We start from the raw sequence: 19862 nt of genomic DNA, 5'->3' as shown, positions 1-19862 counted from the left end.
ACAACACAGGGGATGTTTGTAGTCTGTTACCATGGAGACACATGTTTCTGCATAGGAGCTGTACACAGAAAGCATAGGGCATTTTTAATCAAGACTAGATACAAAGTTGCTTCATTTGTCATTTTATATCCGAGGCGGAAGGACCTTCTTGGTTGCAACAGTCCTTCTGCCCTTGGACCAGACCTCCGGATTTCAGGGGCCCCGTCTCCTCTGCTAGAGACATAATATTGCATTGTGGCTGCAGGACGTCTTGGAAGACGTTAGATTCTTGCTCTGATACTTGTTACAGATGGTAATGAATGCAATTAACTTGTTTCCGTATCATAAACCCCTAAGCCTCACCACATAACAATAACGGGCAGGAATGGGCATGGTGCCTTTTTTTTTTTAAATGGGGTTGCACCCTTCCCCGGAGCCCGCTCTCCTGCCAGCGATTGTCTTCTTGGAGCACGGGGCCAATGTTACCAAGGGAGTTACCTGGAAGGAATTATTGGAAGCTATTCAAAGACCGGTATAAAGAATGGCAAGACAAGAAGGACATGAAAGAACACTGCACCGGCTGTCCTGACACGACCCCAGGATGTACCCCGACTACATAAGTAGCCATTATACTTACCCCATAAATGTACATTACAGCAAAATCCTTGCAATGGAGAGATCAAAGGCCCCCCAAATATAGACCCCCCCCCCCCCAATAATTCAAAGGGTTGTCTAAGAATACAGTTTGTTTTTTTTTTCTAAACAGCACCGCTCTGGAGTACAGGCTGTTTTGGGTATTGCAGCCAGCACACCTTATTATGAGTGTATATAAGCACTTCATGAATTCCAGTCCAGTCCATCTAATGAAATTTGTTTTTGCAAGGCTCCGTTTACCATAGAGGCAGGCCATGCAGCTGCTATGGGGCCCCTGGAGATAAGGGGCCAATCTGGGTGGATGGAATAAGGACTACCCTTTCAGCAGTGACATCTGCTCTCCTCACTGGCAAATGCATAGGGAGCGACCCAGTCCTGCTTTCCTACAGCTGAACGTTTGCTACAATGTATCAGTGTAAATAAGTTAGAGAGGAGATCAGGGCTGCGGCTGTGTGGCGCTCACAGGGGATTGTCTGCACTGATACATTGTATCAAGCAACAGCCGCATGAGCAGCACTAGCCTGTGAAAGGAAACAGGACTGTGTCCAGTTGCTGACAGCAAGCAGACATCTTGAAAATAGCGAGGAACTGAAACGCAAAGGATATTGGAAAGTTGCAGAGCTTTTTGTTAGACATTGATTTGACAAAAAAAACATTCTCTGCAGGAGACGACACCAAAGATTTCGATGTTGGCCGAACCGTTTCTTCTTATGCCATCCAGAATCTGCAGCCTAACACCGAGTACACTGTGTCCGTCAGCCCGCTCTTCGGAGCCACGGAAGGAGCAGCTGTGTCCACCCGAGTCAAAACAGGTAAAAGACGATAAATTACCCAAAAAGCAGGATTGTCCCCTATTCCCACCCCCCTCACCTCCAGCTACAACCGTGAAAAACTGCTTTTAATGCAATTCATGGATACACCAAGTGCATGCAGCACTACATTCCGCTCCACCAGCTCGCACGCTGCCATGTGCTGTCCTTCTTTTCCAGAATCCGGGATTGCTCAGGTGCTCAGAACATTTGCCAACAGTCCGACCTCCATCCAGGTGACGTGGAATCTCATCCCTGAGGCCACAGGCTACCGGCTGGAGTGGAGACGAGAGAGAGGTAAGTACTTAATGATGGAACCAGAGGAAGAATCTCAAGATCCAAACAGGGAATTCATTCCAGCTACGTGAATACTTTACAGGCGGCGCAAAAAGTCCACAGATCGCGAACCTACCGTCAACCGTCAACAACTATGACATCACCGGTCTCCGGCCGGGAACAGAATATCGTATCACACTGTTCACACTGTATGATGGCAAGGAAATTGCGACACCTGCAACCACTTCTGAAACAGGTATGAGATCTAATTATCTTTCTATCTATAGCCCTGCAAAAATTATAGACCATGTCCTATTCTTGTCCGTTTTGCGGACAAGAATAGGCATTTCTATAATGAACATTTCACCTGGCAAATTGCAATAACATTGCTTTTATTTCCTTTGAATGGAGGTGCCATCGGCTCAGTCACAAACTTGCGGCTCATAGATGCCACAGGCAGGCGGGTGCGGTTGTCATGGAATGGATTAGCTGGTGCTACAGAATACAAGGTTGTGATTCGCAGTGCTGATGGTAAGCTCAGTCACCACTAGAGGGAGCTCACTGTACATTGTTACTATTGTCTTCAGTCACCACTAGAGGGAGCTCACTGTACATTGTTACTATTGTCTTCAGTCACCACTAGAGGGAGCTCACTGTACATTGTTACTATTGTCTTCAGTCACCACTAGAGGGAGCTTACTGTACATTGTTACTATTGTATTCAGTCACCACTAGAGGGAGCTTACTGTACATTGTTACTATTGTCTTCAGTCACCACTAGAGGGAGCTCACTGCACATTGTTACTATTGTCTTCAGTCACCACTAGAGGGAGCTTACTGCACATTGTTACTATTGTCTTCAGTCACCACTAGAGGGAGCTTACTGTACATAGTTACTATTGTCTTCAGTCACCACTAGAGGGAGCTCACTGTACATTGTTACTATTGTCTTCAGTCACCACTAGAGGGAGCTTACTGCACATTGTTACTATTGTCTTCAGTCACCACTAGAGGGAGCTCACTGTACATTGTTACTATTGTCTTCAGTCACCACTAGAGGGAGCTCACTGCACATTGTTACTATTGTCTTCAGTCACCACTAGAGGGGGCTCACTGTACATTGTTACTATTGTCTTCAGTCACCACTAGAGGGAACTTACTGCACATTGTTACTATTGTTTTCAGTCACCACTAGAGGGAGCTTACTGCACATTGTTACTATTGTCTTCAGTCACCACTAGAGGGAGCCTACTGTACATTGTTAATATTGTCTTCAGTCACCACTAGAGGGAGCTCACTGTACATTGTTACTATTGTCTTCAGTCACCACTAGAGGGAGCTTACTGCACATTGTTACTATTGTCTTCAGTCACCACTAGAGGGAGCTCACTGTACATTGTTACTATTGTCTTCAGTCACCACTAGAGGGAGCTCACTGCACATTGTTACTATTGTCTTCAGTCACCACTAGAGGGAGCTTACTGTACATTGTTACTATTGTCTTCAGTCGCCACTAGAGGGAGCTTACTGCACATTGTTACTTTTGTCTTCAGTCACCACTAGAGGGAGCTTACTGCACATTGTTACTATTGTCTTCAGTCACCACTAGAGGGAGCTTACTGTACATTGTTACTATTGTCTTCAGTCACCACTAGAGGGAGCTTATTGCACATTGTTACTATTGTCTTCAGTCACCACTAGAGGGAGCTTACTGCACATTGTTACTATTGTCTTCAGTCACCACTAGAGGGAGCTTACTGTACATTGTTTCTATTGTCTTCAGTCACCACTAGAGGGAGCTTACTGCACATTGTTACTATTGTTTTCAGTCACCACTAGAGGGAGCTTACTGCACATTGTTACTATTGTCTTCAGTCACCACTAGAGGGAGCTTACTGCACATTGTTACTATTGTCTTCAGTCACCACTAGAGGGAGCTTACTGCACATTGTTACTAGTGTCTTCAGTCACCACTAGAGGGAGCTTACTGCACATTGTTACTATTGTCTTCAGTCACCACTAGAGGGAGCTTACTGCACACCGTTATTAGTGAGCTCATGTGCTCCCCCTAGTGGTAGCTGCCGGTAGACTGAATTGTATACTTTGTGTCAGTCCAGCGCATTTGGAGCTCTGTATCAGAAAAACAAAGCTCAAACCAATATAAAGATATTTTACAGAATTAATCATCACAGAATTTTGTACCAAAAAAGTGGTATTCAAGGGTGGAAATGTTTAAGTTGTAATATCTGCCCGCAGGAAGCTTTGACAGAACGGTAAACGTTCCCGGCAACCGAAACACGATTGACATCGATGAGCTCCAAGAAGACATAACTTACTATGTCGTGGTATCAGCGCTTATAGGGAGGCGAGAGGGCTCCCCCGTGTCCATCAGTGTCCGAACAGGTAATCTGTCCAATGAGCATCATGGTTCATGAATAGAATTCCAAAAACTGTAGACTGGAATAGGGAGGAGGATTATGTGACTACATAAGAATGTACATTTATATGCCAGCTGTGATCTGGGAAATGCTGGGTGACAACCGCTGGGGGCACTGTAGTCGTCACCCAGCACCCATGACTAAGTGACCCCTGTGTCTGGAGAAAGTCCCTTTAAGGATCCAGTCAAGCTGATTTGTTTCCATTTGCAGAAGCAGTGGGGTTTTCCATCACAAACCTCCGTGTCTTGGATGCAAGACGAGGACGTATCGTTTTGGCGTGGAACGGCGCGCCCAGGGCCACGGAATACAGAGTCTTCATCAGAAATTCAGAGGGTGAGTCCAACAATGGTTCATCCCAGCAGCGGGGGTGCAGGCCCCAGTGCCCGATGCTGTACGACAGTGCGCTGCCTGGCATCAGTAGTGGCCTATGCAGTATATACTTGGAGTGGAGGCTGTATAGACATCATTTATAGCTCCGCCTGCAGGGTTCTAATGCAAAACTGTAACGGGGCCCCTCCATCCATCAGGGCCAAATTACAGTCTCCCTGTGTGGTAGAGGGGCCATTGGATCCATCAGGCATCAGATCCTTGATGCAACTGCATCTTCTGCATCATTTACAGTAGTGGTCCTCAACCTGGCATGCCCTAAAAAAGCCTGCAGTTGCTCGGGGTTGTAGTTCTGCTGCGGAGCCGCAGGTTCAAGGGCCCCTGACCTACAGTTAATACTTTTTGTTAAACCCCAGTCTGTATTGGAAATCTATGTTTCTATATATCTATGTATATATCTATAACAGGGATCAGCAACCTCCAGCCGTTCTGAAACTACAACTTCATGGCAGTTAGAAAAACAGCAGAGAATGTTGGATGCTGGGAGTTGTAGTTTCAGAGCAGCTGGAGTGCCGAAGGTATATATCTATGTTTCTATATATCTATGTATATATCTATGTTTCTATATAAGTGTTTCTATTCTAACTTTTGAACCACAAGAGATATTGCAAATCTGATTGCTGCAATCGATTTCTGAGAAAATTCTGTTCTTCTTTCATAAGCTACATAACCCCCTTCCCATTGGAAAAATTTGCCCTTGGTCCAATATGGCAGCTTTGAAGAAGGCGGCCATATTTTGGACATAGCTTAAAAGATAGGCCCCCTCACCCATTACTTGCTGGGGTATTCAGATATTTCATTTTCCCTTTTGTTTCTGAAATAAAAGGGTGTCCTGAGACTTTTGACTTAGGCCTAGTTCACACGAACGTGTGTGATTCGTGGCCGCAATACACGGCCACAGTTCTGTGTGCATTCCGCATCACGGATGCGGACCCATTCACTTCAATGGGTCCGCAAATCCGGAATTGCGGAACGGCCGCACAGAACGGGACCCCTCGGAAGCACTACGGAGTGCTTCCGTGGGGTTGCGTCCCGTACTTCCGTTCCGCAAAAAGATAGAACATGTCCTATCTTTTTGTGGAATGGACGGATCGCGGACCCATTAAAGTGAATGGGTCCGCGATCCGATGCGGCTGACCTATGGCCGGCGATCGTGCATTGCGGCCCGCAATTTGCGGGCCGCAGCACGGGCACGGGTCACGCACGTTCGTGTGAACTAGGCCTTACCCTGTACATACAGTACAGACCAAAAGTTTGGACACACCTTCTCATTCAAAGAGTTTTCTTTATTTTCATGACTATGAAGGCATCAAAACTATGAATTAACACATGTGGAATTATATACATAACAAACAAGTGTGAAACAACTGAAAATATGTCATATTCTAGGTTCTTCAAAGTAGCCACCTTTTGCTTTGATTACTGCTTTGCACACTCTTGGCATTCTCTTGATGAGCTTCAAGAGGTAGTCCCCTGAAATGGTCTTCCCTTCACAGGTGTGCCCTGTCAGGTTTAATAAGTGGGATTTCTTGCCTTATAAATGGGGTTGGGACCATCAGTGGCGTTGAGGAGAAGTCAGGTGGACACACAGCTGATAGTCCTATTGAATAGACTGTTAGAATTTGTATTATGGCAAGAAAAAAGCAGCTAAGTAAAGAAAAATGAGTGGCCATCATTACTTTAAGAAATGAAGGTCAGTCAGTCAGCCGAAAAATTGGGAAAACGTTGAAAGTAAGGGCTATTTGACCATGAAGGAGAGTGATGGGGTGCTGCACCAGATGACCTGGCCTCCACAGTCACCGGACCTGAACCCAATCGAGATGGTTTGGGGTGAGCTGGACCGCAGAGTGAAGGCAAAAGGGCCAACAAGTGCTAAGCATCTCTGGGAACTCCTTCAAGACTGTTGGAAGACCATTTCAGGGGACTACCTCTTGAAGCTCATCAAGAGAATGCCAAGAGTGTGCAAAGCAGTAATCAAAGCAAAAGGTGGCTACTTCGAAGAACCTAGAATATGACACATTTTCAGTAGTTTCACACTTGTTTGTTATGTATATAATTCCACATGTGTTAATTCATAGTTTTGATGCCTTCATAGTCATGAAAATAAAGAAAACTCTTTGAATGAGAAGGTGTGTCTAAACTTTTGGTCTGTACTGTATGTACCGGTGTATATCTATGCTTCTTTCTAAAGATATGAAAAACAGCAGCACAGTCAGTGGATATGTGGGTGCAATCCCTCAAGGACCCTCGGCAACTGGTCCGCTGAATATCAGTAATTTAGAAAGACGAGGCAGCACTCCAAAATACGGTGAAAAAAAGGGGTAGTGGACCCGGTTTATTCCCTTGCAATGTTTCAGCTCAACACAATGAGGCCTTAGTCAAGCATGCTTCTATCTATCTATCTCATAACTATCTACCTATTATACATCTATGTATATGTTACCTGTAGATGGGACGGAGAGGAGTCAGGTGCTTTCTGGAGACCAGACAACGTATGAACTCACAGATATACAAGAAGGCATCACGTACACAGTGAGAATCACGCCCGTGGTGGGGACCAGAGAGGGGAACCCTGTGGCCATCAATGTAAAGACAGGTGGGCGTCCATTGTAACGCGGCATAGCACTACAGATATTTCTATATGTCACCTGCACTTGAGGTCCTTTGTTTCGTTGAGCTTTTTTACGGACACGTTTTTTTTTTTTTTTAGAAGACACAGTGGTGGCCGGAGTTGCAAACCTTCGGGTAGTGGAGACAACACCGTCCAGACTTAGGATCGCGTGGACTGGGATTGCCAGAGCTACTGGTTACAGGGTCACATGGAGGCAAAGTGATGGTAATGTGGAACCCCTACTCAGCAGATGGATACAGTCTTTCAGGACACATTTGTTACATTGTATCTATACTGGATATCTAGACAGCAGGACAGTTTAACCCCTTAGATGCCAATTCTGAGAGGAGCTCCCTCTCTCGTTCCATTTATTGGAGACATAAGGGCGTACTATATTAAAGGGGTTCTCTGGGAATTAAGAAAATGAAAATACTTAAATATTACTTTATCATAAATACATTCTCAAATACCTTTCATTATTTATAATGGCTCGTTTTGTCTGGGGAGCAATCATCAGGGGAACAAAATGGCCGCTGTCCCAAACCTGTCCTAATCACACAGGAGGACAAGTTACTTCACAGCACTGAGCTGAAGAGCTGCCTCATCCTCCTCTCTTACTTGTTAGGGATTATGATCCTAAATACAGATGATAAGAACTTTAGCTGAATCTCTGGGGAATTTAGTTCATGAGGAGACATGAAGTGCAGAGAGGACGGACAGGACGGACTGTGGTAATGGAGACTGTAAACAAGAGCTGCTGCTCATTAGCCTCACCTCACCCTCCGCTCATGTCTCCTCATCTTCTCCATTCCCACAGAGATTCATCTGTATTCAGGATCATGATTTCTGAGAGGCAGAGCAGAGAGGAGGATGAGGCAGCACTAGGGCTCATTGTGGTGAAGTAACTTGTCCTCCTGTGTGATTAGGACGGGTTTTGTATGTACTGATAGGACGGCGGCCATTTTATTTCTCCTAATGATTGCTCCCTAGACAAAACAAGCCATTCTAAGTAATGAAAGGTATTTGTGAATATATTTATTATAAAAAAATATTTAGGTATTTTCATTTTTTTAATTCCTGGAGAACCCCTTTAAGATTGGGGATCAAGGGGCCCAATATATGGTTCTTGCACAGGGGCCAACTGCTGTCTGTGTCCACCCCTGTGTACAACAAATAGGACCACATTATTTATCCAGTAGGTTGAAAATTGTAAAAAAATATAAAAATGAAGAATAACAAAGACAATTGTTTTTTGTTCAGATGACCTCCCAAAAATGCAATATAAAATACAACTTGTCCCACAAAAAGAACAACTTCTCACACAGATCCATTAATTGAAAAATAAAAAAGTCCCCAGTCTTTGACTGCGGTGGCACAAAGACAAATTATTTTCTAAAATAAAGGGGGAGATTTATCAAAATTGGTGAAAACTGGCTTTCATTTTTCAGGTGGAATCTGATTACTTGCTTTGGGCACCTAATCCAGTTTTCCTTTTCACCAGTTTTGATAAATCTCCCCCAAAGTGTTTTTATTGCACAAAAGTACAAAATCATGGAAAATTCACTGTACAAATTTGATATTGTCATAGTCATACTGACCCAACTACAATTTATATAGAATCAGTCTGCTCCGCTCCTCCTGCTCTATAACCTGCTGCCTGCAGACCACACTGCATTTCATGGTGACTGACAGATTCTCATTGTATCAGTCTGCTCAGCTCCTCCTGCTCTAGAACCTGCTGCCTGCAGACCACACTGCATTTCATGGTGACAGGTTCTCCTTATATCAGTCTGCTCCGCTCCTCCTGATCTAGAACCTGCTGCCTGCAGACCACACTGCATTTCATGGTGACAGGTTCTCCTTATATCAGTCTGCTCAGCTCCTCCTGCTCTATAACCTGCTGCCTGCAGACCACACTGCATTTCATGGTGACAGGTTCTCCTTATATCAGTCTGCTCCGCTCCTCCTGCTCTATAACCTGCTGCCTGCAGACCACACTGCATTTCATGGTGACAGGTTCTCTTTATATCAGTCTGCTCAGCTCCTCCTGCTCTATAACCTGCTGCCTGCAGACCACACTGCATTTCATGGTGACAGGTTCTCCTTATATCAGTCTGCTCCGCTCCTCCTGCTCTATAACCTGCTGCCTGCAGACCACACTGCATTTCATGGTGACAGGTTCTCTTTATATCAGTCTGCTCCGCTCCTCCTGCTCTATAACCTGCTGCCTGCAGACCACATTGCATTTCATGGTGACAGGTTCTCTTTATATCAGTCTGCTCCGCTCCTCCTGCTCTAGAACCTGCTGCCTGCAGACCACATTGCATTTCACGGTTACTGACAGGTTCTCTTTATATATCAGTCTGCTCCGCTCCTCCTGCTCTATAACCTGCTGCCTGCAGACAACACTGCATTTCACGGTTACTGACAGGTTCTCTTTATATATCAGTCTGCTCCGCTCCTCCTGCTCTATAACCTGCTGCCCACGGACCACACTGCATTTCATGGTGACAGGTTCTCTTTATATCAGTCTGTTCCGCTCCTCCTGCTCTATAACCTGCTGCCTGCAGACCACACTGCATTTCATGGTGACAGGTTCTCATTATATCAGTCTGCTCCGCTCCTCCTGCTCTATAACCTGCTGCCTGCAGACCACACTGCATTTCATGGTGACAGGTTCTCATTATATCAGTCTGCTCCGCTCCTCCTGCTCTATAACCTGCTGCCTGCAGACCACACTGTATTTCATGGTGACAGTTTCTCTTTAAAGCAGTTTTAAGCTACTTTTATCCAGTTTTTAATCATTTTTTTTTAAAATCATTTTTACGTGTCTGTTTTTTAAGGTCGTGAGATTAGCAGGACACTACCGGCAGGAACAGCGTCTTATGACATTGAACCTTTGCAGGGGAACGCGGTTTATGTCATTGGGGTGACGGCTTTAATTGGCAGCACTGAAACCAGCCCTGCCACCATCACCGTTCGAACAGGTATTGTCAATGTGCCGCCCTAGGCAGATGCCTAGTTATCCTTTACGCCAGGCATAGTCACAGTACAGGATTATAAAAACAAAGCTGCATTCTTTCAGACACAGCGCCACACCTGTCAGTGGGTTGTGCGTGGTATTGCAGCTCACCTCCATCCTTGAAGTGAATGGAGCTGAGCTGCAGTACCATACACGACCTGTGGACAGGTGTGGTGCTGTTTCTTGAAGAATGCAGCCATGTTTTCTGATCCTGTACATGGTGCAGCATGCACTGTAGAGTTGCAGTCCATAGAAAGTTGTCTGGTCTGCCCAACCGTACCCCTTGAGTCTTACATATAACCCCTTTGATTCCTGTAGAGGAAGATTCTGTTGACCAAGTGACAAACTTGCGAAGTACTAGCATTGGAGAGAATACCATACGCCTGCAGTGGAGCCCGGTTGCAAGAGCGACAAACTATAGGATCACCTGGAGGCGCAGAGACGGTATTTATACACTTTGTAAAACGGCCTAATGGTAGACTGCCCCAGAACCTGTAGGTCACCCCCCTTCCCCATTGCATGCACCAACCCTTGAGCCCAGTGCAGGCTGCAAAAAAAAAAAACTATGGAGCCTCCAGCAGTTTTTATCTCATCAGCTGCACCATTCCAGCACTACATGGCGGTACATTTTAGGCACTGTGAGGCATCATTATGTAAGCATTGAGCTATAACCAGGCTTTCCTTTGTGCCCTCCAAATACCCTGGCAAGGGCAGAGTGGCTTGCTGCTGCCGCGGGGCGCCCAGCCCATGCCCCACCCTGCCATAGACCATGACTACAAGTTTACGGTCCACCTTTACACACGTAATAATACCGTGCACTTTGTAATATGCTGCTTGTACTTCCAGGTGTTGAGGTTTCGAGGTTGGTGACCAGGGATGTAACGTCCATAGACATCACAGATTTACTGCCTGGGACGGCCTACACCATCTTCGTCTCCACTCTGATCGGCACCACAGAGAGTGAACCCGTATCGATTGTTGCACAAACAGGTAGAGGGCAAGATTATTAGCGGTATTGAATTGCAGTATTATGTGGGAACTAGATGGAAGCATTATATGATACTAGATGTTATTTGGGCACCATATGGTGGTGTTATTTATGGCAGAATTATGTGGGAACTAGATGGAAGCAATATGTGATTAGTACAAGTTATGTGGGCACTATATAGTGGAATTAATTATAGCAGTTTTATTTGGGAGCTAGATGAGAGTACTACGACATATTACATGTTATGTGGCTACTATATGACCGTATTATATGGGAACTAGATGGCAGTATTATGTGATACCGTATGTCATTTGGCTTCTATAAGGCAGTATTATTTATGGCAGTATTATGTGGCGGCATTATGTGAGCGGTATTTGGTAGTAATATTCATGGTAGTATTAAGTGGGAACTAGATGGCAGTACTATGTGCTACTACATGCTATTTGGGCACTATACGACAGTACTATTTATGTCAGAATTACGTGGGAGCTAGATAGCTGCATTATGTGATGCTACATGTTAGTTAGGCACTATACAGCAGTATTATTTATGTTAGCATTCTGTGGGAACTAGATGGCAGTACTATGTGATACTACATGTTGTTTGGCTTCTATATGGTGTTATTATTTATGGCAGTATTATATGGCACTACATGTTAGTTGGGCACTATACGGCAATATTATTTATTATCTTGGAATGATCTGGTGATATTATATGGGCAGAAATGATATGAAAACATATCATAGTGAAAATCGCTCTCATCCACTAATGTGTAATGGTTTCTTCGCATTCTTTTGCAGCTCGGCAGGAGGTTGGCGCTGTGACAAGTCTGCGGATATTTGAAAGCCAAAATACCATAAGAGTGACATGGGTCGGGGTTCAAGGAGCTACATCCTATAGAGTCTCCTGGAGCTCTGAGGAGGGTATGAGCTCCAATTGCCTTGATACACGGGTACTGCAATATCGCCGTTATAATTTATCGGTGGTTTAACCATAGGGTGTTCTATCGGCATCCAGTGCTCGGCTACATGGAAGCCCAAACGTCGCCACCCAGTTTTGCAAAACCTGCCCCGTTTGAGGGCGTCTTGTCTGTTTTGTTGTTCCACACATTAAAGGGCATCTGTCAGCAGTTTTATACCTATGACACTGGCTGACCTGTTACATGTGCGCTTGGCAGCTGAAGGCATCTGTGTTGGTCCCATGTCCATATGTGTCCGCATTGCTGAGAAAAATGATGTTTTAATATATGCAAATGAGCCTTTAGGAGCAATGGGGGCGTTACCATTACACCTAGAGGCTCTGCTCTCTCAGCAACTGTGCCCTCTGCAATTTGATTGACAGGACCAGGCAGTTTAGGCTGGATCATGCTTGGCCCTGTCAATGATAGTGCTGAGGACGTGGCAGTTGAGAGACAGCAGAGGCTCTCGGTGTAATGGTAACGCCCCCGTTGCTCCTAGAGGCTCATTTGCATATATTAAAACATCCTTTTTCTCAGCAATACGGGCACATATGAACATGGGACCAACACCGATGTCTTCAGCTGCCAAGCGCACATGTAACAGGTCAGCCGGTGTCATAGGTATAAAACTGCTGAAAGACACCCTTTAAGGGGCTGCAAAGGTTCATGTCGTGACTGCATTGCACCCATTTCCACCATGCGGCTTTGGTTTCTGGACTAATGGAATCCATCAGTGAAGGTTCCTCTGTATACACCAATAGTATCGCACCACATTGCATTCACTATATCGGAGTTGACCCGATGACTTTTGTTGTTTCCTTAGGTGGTTCCGAACAAACTAGAGAGGTGCCGGGTAATGCCAGCTCATTCGAGCTGGTCGACCTGGAGCCAGGTGTCCGATATGTTGTCAAAGTCACGGCACTGGTGGGCAATCGTCAGGGGGAACCGGTCTCTACGAGCGTGACAACGCGTAAGTTAATCCATTGAGATATGATGAGTGTTACTCGCCATTGTCATTGCCCGGTCACAGCGTCAACTGCGCGCATTTCAGACCTTAGTCTAATGGCTGTGGGGGGTCCGACCTTAGTTCTTTGATCTATCAGCCCAAGGATGGTTGAGAGACACAACATGGGACATGCATTCCAAAAAGGGTGTCCTACAAATTGGGGCCATCCTCCTGGTACTGGATGCCAAACATATCCCAAAGACTTGCCCTGGTTGACCCAACCCTTGGTTTCCCATTCTTGTAGAAGAGAAGGTAATTTGACCCTCAGATCATTTCCCTCTTCCTTATTGTAGGGGGGTCTGTATCAGTTCTCATGGTACCCATGGTAGTCACTAGGTCCATTTTAGACCTTAGCTTAATGGAGTGTGGGAGGTGGGGGGGGGGGGGGGGGAATCCAGTTCTTTGAGCCTAGGAATAGTTCAGAGACGCAAAATGCAAAGTTTGCATTCCAGAAAGCAGATTCTTTAAATTGAGGCTACCCTCCTAGTACTCATTTTGAATATCAAACATACCCTAAAGACTGGCCCTGGTTGACCCAACTCTTGGTTTCCCATTCATGTAGAAGAGACGGTAGGTTGACCTTCAGACCAAGTCCTTCTTCCTTATTGTAGGAGGATCTGCGTTGGTTTTCATGGACCCCTATGAAGTCATTGGGTCCACTTTGAGGTGGACATGGCCCTTTGTATTACTTTCTTGTAACAGTCTTGACTAGCGATTGTTAGCCCAGCGGTCTGTCCCGGCGCTGCTGCCCCTACCCGCGGGCACGGGCGCCGGGCTCCATCTTTCCCTCCTACTGCCATGCGCCATGCTGACAAGCCCGGGTAGCAGGTAGCTTTAGGATTTATTGGATTTTGCCCGTTTGCCACCTGCCTCTGAACTCAGGCTTCATTTACGGACCTTGCTTGTTTGCCTCCTGCCTCTGACTTCGATCTCTGCCTGCCCTGACCCCAGACTTCCTGACCACGTACTTCCCCTCAGTGCTTGCACCTGTATATCTGACCCCCTGGTCATCTGCCACTGACTCGGGGACTAGTCTGGAGTGGCACCTGGCAACTACCCTAACGGCCCAAGCCTATCCTCTAAATCAGAGGCTCTAGTGAAGACCAGGTAGTTGCTTAGTCGCGCCCCTCCATAGTATAGCCAGTGGCGCAGTCAGTCCACACCTGCTTGCATACGAGTGATAATCAAACCTCTACCTTGCGTGACTGTCTCCCTCTTCATATAAAGAAAATCACCCTTCTGAGTCATGTCAATTTTTTTTGCCTTTTGTGTTTCCAGCGGACATTCAGGCAAATCCTGTGAGAGATCTCAGAGTAACAGATGTATCACGTCAACGGGTGAGACTTACCTGGTCAGCAGCACCTGGAAGCACCGGATACCTAATCTACTGGAGACGGGTAGATGGTAAGTACCTCATGGATGAGCGCATCCGGATTCCCAAGTGAAAGTGCACCTTCCACCAGGAGGCCGAGAAAGGGCAACGATGGTCTCTATATCTACCATAATGTAGCCCCCTACAGGGAGGGAAGGGTACAGCCTGAGCTGCAGTCCTCGTGGGTGGTGCATCCCATAGTTATGGTTTTGACTTGATGTTTTCCATTTTGAAGGTGAAGGTGGACCTGAATCAAGCCGGCAGGTGTCTGGAGACGTGAGGTACTATGACATCGACAACCTTCTCGCCGGCGCCCGTTATCAGTTCCGTGTGATCTCTCTAGTTGGGAGCCGGGAGAGTGAAGCTGTGTCGATCCTAGACAACACCGGTCAGTATATCTGATAGTATCGGTACCATCGCAGTGGACCGTATTGGAAATATCCGTCATTTCAGAATTTTTTTCCTCCACAGTCTGTGGGACCGGTAGGACGGACATTGTGTTCATGGTGCACACGACTCAGGATAATCAGTACAACGAGGAGAACATCAAAAGGTTCCTCTCACAGGCCGTGTCCTCAGTGGGGCAGCTGGGACCCGATGCTACGCAGGTACTTCTCAATGCCCAGCAGCCCACATGGCGACCAACAACACTGGTTTACCAGGGCACATACTGTAACCACTGCAGCTACAACTCCATGGAAAATAATGGAACCTTGTGGAGATGTGACTACTGTCCTGGTATATAGCCGAGGGCCACAGGAGCCCCTCAGGCACCAGATTCAGAGTGTGACCTCTGCACGCCCAGCAGTTATGCCGTCATCTTGTTAATTCTTACTTTTCATGTCTTTTTTTAAGATTGCAATTGGAGCCTACAGTTTTCGGCAGCGTCCCTCAGTCCTGCTGAACCGTTCCAGCGAGCTGCGGTCAGTTCTGCAACAAATTCAGAACATCCCGTTCTCTGATCCCAGCGGGACCACCATTGGTAATGTGCCCATAATAACTGCTTAATATAGTCTACAGATAGCCAGCAGACTAGTGAGTGCAGCTCTGGAGTATAATATAGGATGAAACTCAGGATCAGTACAGGATAATTAATGTATGTACACAGTGACTGCCCCAGCAGAATAGTGAGTGCAGCTCTGGAGTATAATACAGGCTGTAACCCAGGATGAGTACAGGATAAGTAATGTAATGTATGTACACAGTGACTGCACCAGCAGAATTGTGAGTGCAGCTCTGGAGTATAATACAGGATGTAACTCGGGATCAGTACAGGATAAGTAATGTAATGTATGTACACAGTGACTCCACCAGCAGAATAGTGAGTGCAGCTCTGGAGTATAATACAGGATATAACTGAGGATTAGTACATGATAAGTAATGTAATGTATGTACACAGTGACTGCACCAGCAGAATAGTGAGTGCAGCTCTGGAGTATAATACAGGATGTAACTCAGGATCAGTACAGGATAAGTAATGTATGTACACAGTGACTGCACCATCAGAATAGAGAGTGCAGCTCTGGAGTATAATACAGGATGTAACTCAGGATCAGTACAGGATAAGTAATGTAATGTATGTACACAGTGAAGCACCAGCAGAATAGTGAGTGCAGCTCTGGAGTATAATACAGGATGTAACCCAGGATGAGTACAGGATAAGTAATGTATGTACACAGTGACTGCCCCAGCAGAATAGTGAGTGCAGCTCTGGAGTATAATACAGGATGTAACTGAGGATCAGTACAGGATAAGTAATGTAATGTATGTACACAGTGACTCCACCAGCAGAATAGTAAGTACAGCTCTGGAGTATAATACAGGATGTAACTCAGGATCAGTACAGGATAAGTAATGTAATGTATGTACACAGTGACTGCACCAGCAGAATAGTGAATGCAGCTCTGGAGTATACTACAGGATGTAACTCAGGATCAGTACAGGATAAGTAATGTATGTACACAGTGACTGCACCAGCAGAATAGTGAATGCAGCTCTGGAGTATAATACAGGATGTAACTCTAGATCAGTACAGGATAAGTAATGTATGTACACAGTGACTGCACCAGCAGAATAGTGAGTGCAGCTCTGGAGTATAATACAGGGTGTAACTCAGGATCAGTACAGGATAAGTAATGTATGTCCACAGTGACTGCACCAGCAGAATAGTGAGTGCAGCTCTGGAGTATAATACAGGATGTAACTCAGGATCAGTACAGGATAAGTAATGTAATGTATGTACACAGTGACTCCACCAGCAGAATAGTGAGTGCAGCTCTGGAGTATAACACAGGATGTAACTCAGGATCAGTACAGGATAAGTAATGTAATGTATGTACACAGTGACTGCACCAGCAGAATAGTGAGTTCAGCTCTGGAGTATAATACAGGATGTAACTCAGGATCAGTACAGGATAAGTAATGTATGTACACAGTGACTGCACCAGCAGAATAGTGAGTGCAGCTCTGGAGTATAATACAGGATGTAACCCAGGATCAGTACAGGATAAGTAATGTATGTACACAGTGACTCCACCAGCAGAATAGTGAGTGCAGCTCTGGAGGATAATACAGGATGTAACTCAGGATCAGTACAGGATAAGTAATGTATGTACACAGTGACTCCACCAGCAGAATAGTGAGTACAGCTCTGGAGGATAATACAGGATGTAACCCAGGATCAGTACAGGATAAGTAATGTATGTACACAGTGACTCCACCAGCAGAATAGTGAGTGCAGCTCTGTAGTATAATACAGGATGTAACTCAGGATCAGTACAGGATAAGTAATGTATGTACACAGTGACTCCACCAGCAGAATAGTGAGTGCAGCTCTGGAGTATAACACAGGATGTAACTCAGGATCAGTACAGGATAAGTAATGTAATGTATGTACACAGTGACTCCACCAGCAGAATAGTGAGTGCAATCTCCATTATTCTCCGCTGTGCCCAGCTATTACCATAATCACATATTACATCTGTTCCTCTTCAGGTGGTGCCATAGATTTTGCAAGGAACTATCTATTCACCCGGGCCTACGGCAGAAGGCAGAATGTTCCTGGTGTTCTGGTAATCTTTGCAGATAGTCCATCATCAGATGATGTTCTACAAGCAGCGAATGCCCTCACAGCTACAGGTAAATGACACAGTGTATCATCATGTTGCATGTATTGTTTTGTATTGGATTTAGGGATGTGTTGGACAGTGCAGGGACACCCCCCCCCCCAAACTGGTAACACCCAGCTGGACCTTCTATGCAGACTGCTAGCAATTCATTCATAAATTCTAGTAGGGATATTAGAAGAATGTCTTATTGTAGAGTCATAAGAATAGATAGGTCCTCTTTAAAGCAGGGCAGCACAACTTGCTTAGGATGATGGGTGATGTAGTTTAAGAACCCTCTTTGTCTTTCTCCAGGTATTCGGGTTTTGGCAGTAGGAACGAATGGAGCTGACCAGGAACAGCTACGTAGAATAGTCTCTGGTCAGAGCCCGCGGAACGTCTTTTACACAGCGGATATCGCAAACCTGAACAGCCTCATGGATCCTTTGGCAGAGGCGATATGTACTGTCACCCAAGTGGAAGTAAGTTCTGGGTCAGCACTGGACCAATGTTCTATAGAATAGCCCACATGTGAGGTGGGGAGAGGAAAGGCAGATCCCTGCCCCCCATGATCACTACTGTATATCTCCAGTGCTGAGAGCCTTCAGACATTGACATCCATATGTATAAGCCGCTCCTCTTATAACGTCCCAGCACTATTATAAGCATAAGAATAAAATCTGTAAAAACAACTGTAACATTTCTGGTATTGGGGGATTTTTCAATCTTTTTTTGTTTCCTTTAGGAGCCTTGTACGGTGCAATGCCCGCAGGTGAGCATGATGAATGTGGTAGTATATGGACAACTATCCTCAGCGTTGCCTTTACTTATAACATAAGAACTATACCCTCAGAATGACTTCCAGAATGCTCCCCAAAATAGTGCCGTTTACCCACTGTCATGTTCCCCCATTTACAGTGAAGTAGTGCCCAAATAACAGTGCCGGACGATCTGATAAATTCCTGGGACCAAAAATAAAAAGTGGTAGAGTTTATTTTAACATCCCCAGAACACCCACACTGAGAGTGTCAGAGGGAAATTATAACAAAAAGTGCCAGAGGGGCCCCATAAACAGCACCAGGGGATCCACAATGCCATTAACTGCCAAAGAGTGCCAGCGGGAACAGGCCCAGAGTGCCATCGGGAACAGGCCCAGAGTGCCAGCGGGAACAGGCCCAGAGTGCCAGCGGGAACAGGCCCAGAGTGCCAGCGGGAACAGGCCCAGAGTGCCAGCGGGAACAGGCCCAGAGTGCCAGCGGGAACAGGCCCAGAGTGCCAGCGGGAACAGGCCCAGAGTGCCAGCGGGAACAGGCCCAGAGTGCCAGCGGGAACAGGCCCAGAGTGCCAGCGGGAACAGGCCCAGAGTGCCAGCGGGAACAGGCCCAGAGTGCCATCGGTAACAGGCCCAGAGTGCCATCGGTAACAGGCCCAGAGTGCCATCGGTAACAGGCCCAGAGTGCCATCGGTAACAGGCCCAGAGTGCCATCGGTAACAGGCCCAGAGTGCCATCGGTAACAGGCCCAGAGTGCCATCGGGAACAGGCCCAGAGTGCCATCGGTAACAGGCCCAGAGTGCCAGCGGTAACAGGCCCAGAGTGCCATCGGTAACAGGCCCAGAGTGCCATCGGTAACAGGCCCAGAGTGCCAGCGGTAACAGGCCCAGAGTGCCAGCGGTAACAGGCCCAGAGTGCCATCGGTAACAGGCCCAGAGTGCCAGCGGTAACAGGCCCAGAGTGCCAGCGGTAACAGGCCCAGAGTGCCAGCGGTAACAGGCCCAGAGTGCCATCGGTAACAGGCCCAGAGTGCCATCGGTAACAGGCCCAGAGTGCCATCGGTAACAGGCCCAGAGTGCCATCGGGAACAGGCCCAGAGTGCCATCGGTAACAGGCCCAGAGTGCCAGCGGTAACAGGCCCAGAGTGCCATCGGTAACAGGCCCAGAGTGCCATCGGTAACAGGCCCAGAGTGCCAGCGGTAACAGGCCCAGAGTGCCAGCGGTAACAGGCCCAGAGTGCCATCGGTAACAGGCCCAGAGTGCCAGCGGTAACAGGCCCAGAGTGCCAGCGGTAACAGGCCCAGAGTGCCATCGGTAACAGGCCCAGAGTGCCATCGGTAACAGGCCCAGAGTGCCATCGGTAACAGGCCCAGAGTGCCATCGGTAACAGGCCCAGAGTGCCAGCGGTAACAGGCCCAGAGTGCCAGCGGTAACAGGCCCAGAGTGCCATCGGTAACAGGCCCAGAGTGCCATCGGTAACAGGCCC

General features: G+C 46.6%; 1 protein-coding gene across 4 annotated transcripts in view; it reads left to right on the top strand.

The window, feature by feature from the left end:
- COL7A1 (collagen type VII alpha 1 chain) overlaps positions 1 to 19862 on the top strand; it is a 122781-nt gene that overhangs the window by 31444 nt on the left and 71475 nt on the right. For 3 of the 4 annotated variants that reach the window (XM_040408528.1, XM_040408530.1, XM_040408526.1), the window contains exons 12-31: positions 1299 to 1445; positions 1623 to 1739; positions 1822 to 1974; positions 2130 to 2249; positions 3975 to 4121; positions 4367 to 4489; positions 6993 to 7139; positions 7254 to 7379; positions 9998 to 10141; positions 10495 to 10620; positions 11023 to 11166; positions 11965 to 12087; positions 12946 to 13092; positions 14407 to 14532; positions 14736 to 14888; positions 14972 to 15108; positions 15356 to 15482; positions 17495 to 17638; positions 17920 to 18086; positions 18350 to 18376. In XM_040408528.1, coding sequence (XP_040264462.1) covers positions 1299 to 1445; positions 1623 to 1739; positions 1822 to 1974; positions 2130 to 2249; positions 3975 to 4121; positions 4367 to 4489; positions 6993 to 7139; positions 7254 to 7379; positions 9998 to 10141; positions 10495 to 10620; positions 11023 to 11166; positions 11965 to 12087; positions 12946 to 13092; positions 14407 to 14532; positions 14736 to 14888; positions 14972 to 15108; positions 15356 to 15482; positions 17495 to 17638; positions 17920 to 18086; positions 18350 to 18376 — 2645 coding nt within the window. The remainder of the gene's footprint in view (positions 1 to 1298; positions 1446 to 1622; positions 1740 to 1821; positions 1975 to 2129; positions 2250 to 3974; positions 4122 to 4366; positions 4490 to 6992; positions 7140 to 7253; positions 7380 to 9997; positions 10142 to 10494; positions 10621 to 11022; positions 11167 to 11964; positions 12088 to 12945; positions 13093 to 14406; positions 14533 to 14735; positions 14889 to 14971; positions 15109 to 15355; positions 15483 to 17494; positions 17639 to 17919; positions 18087 to 18349; positions 18377 to 19862) is intronic. The other variant, XM_040408529.1, reaches the window with a different exon arrangement.

The sequence above is a fragment of the Bufo bufo genome, chromosome 9, assembly GCF_905171765.1.
Source record: "Bufo bufo chromosome 9, aBufBuf1.1, whole genome shotgun sequence".
NCBI classification, from domain to species: Eukaryota; Metazoa; Chordata; class Amphibia; order Anura; family Bufonidae; genus Bufo; species Bufo bufo.
The sequence above is the reverse complement of the archived record's forward strand: the minus strand, read 5'-3'. Positions and strand labels throughout refer to the sequence as shown.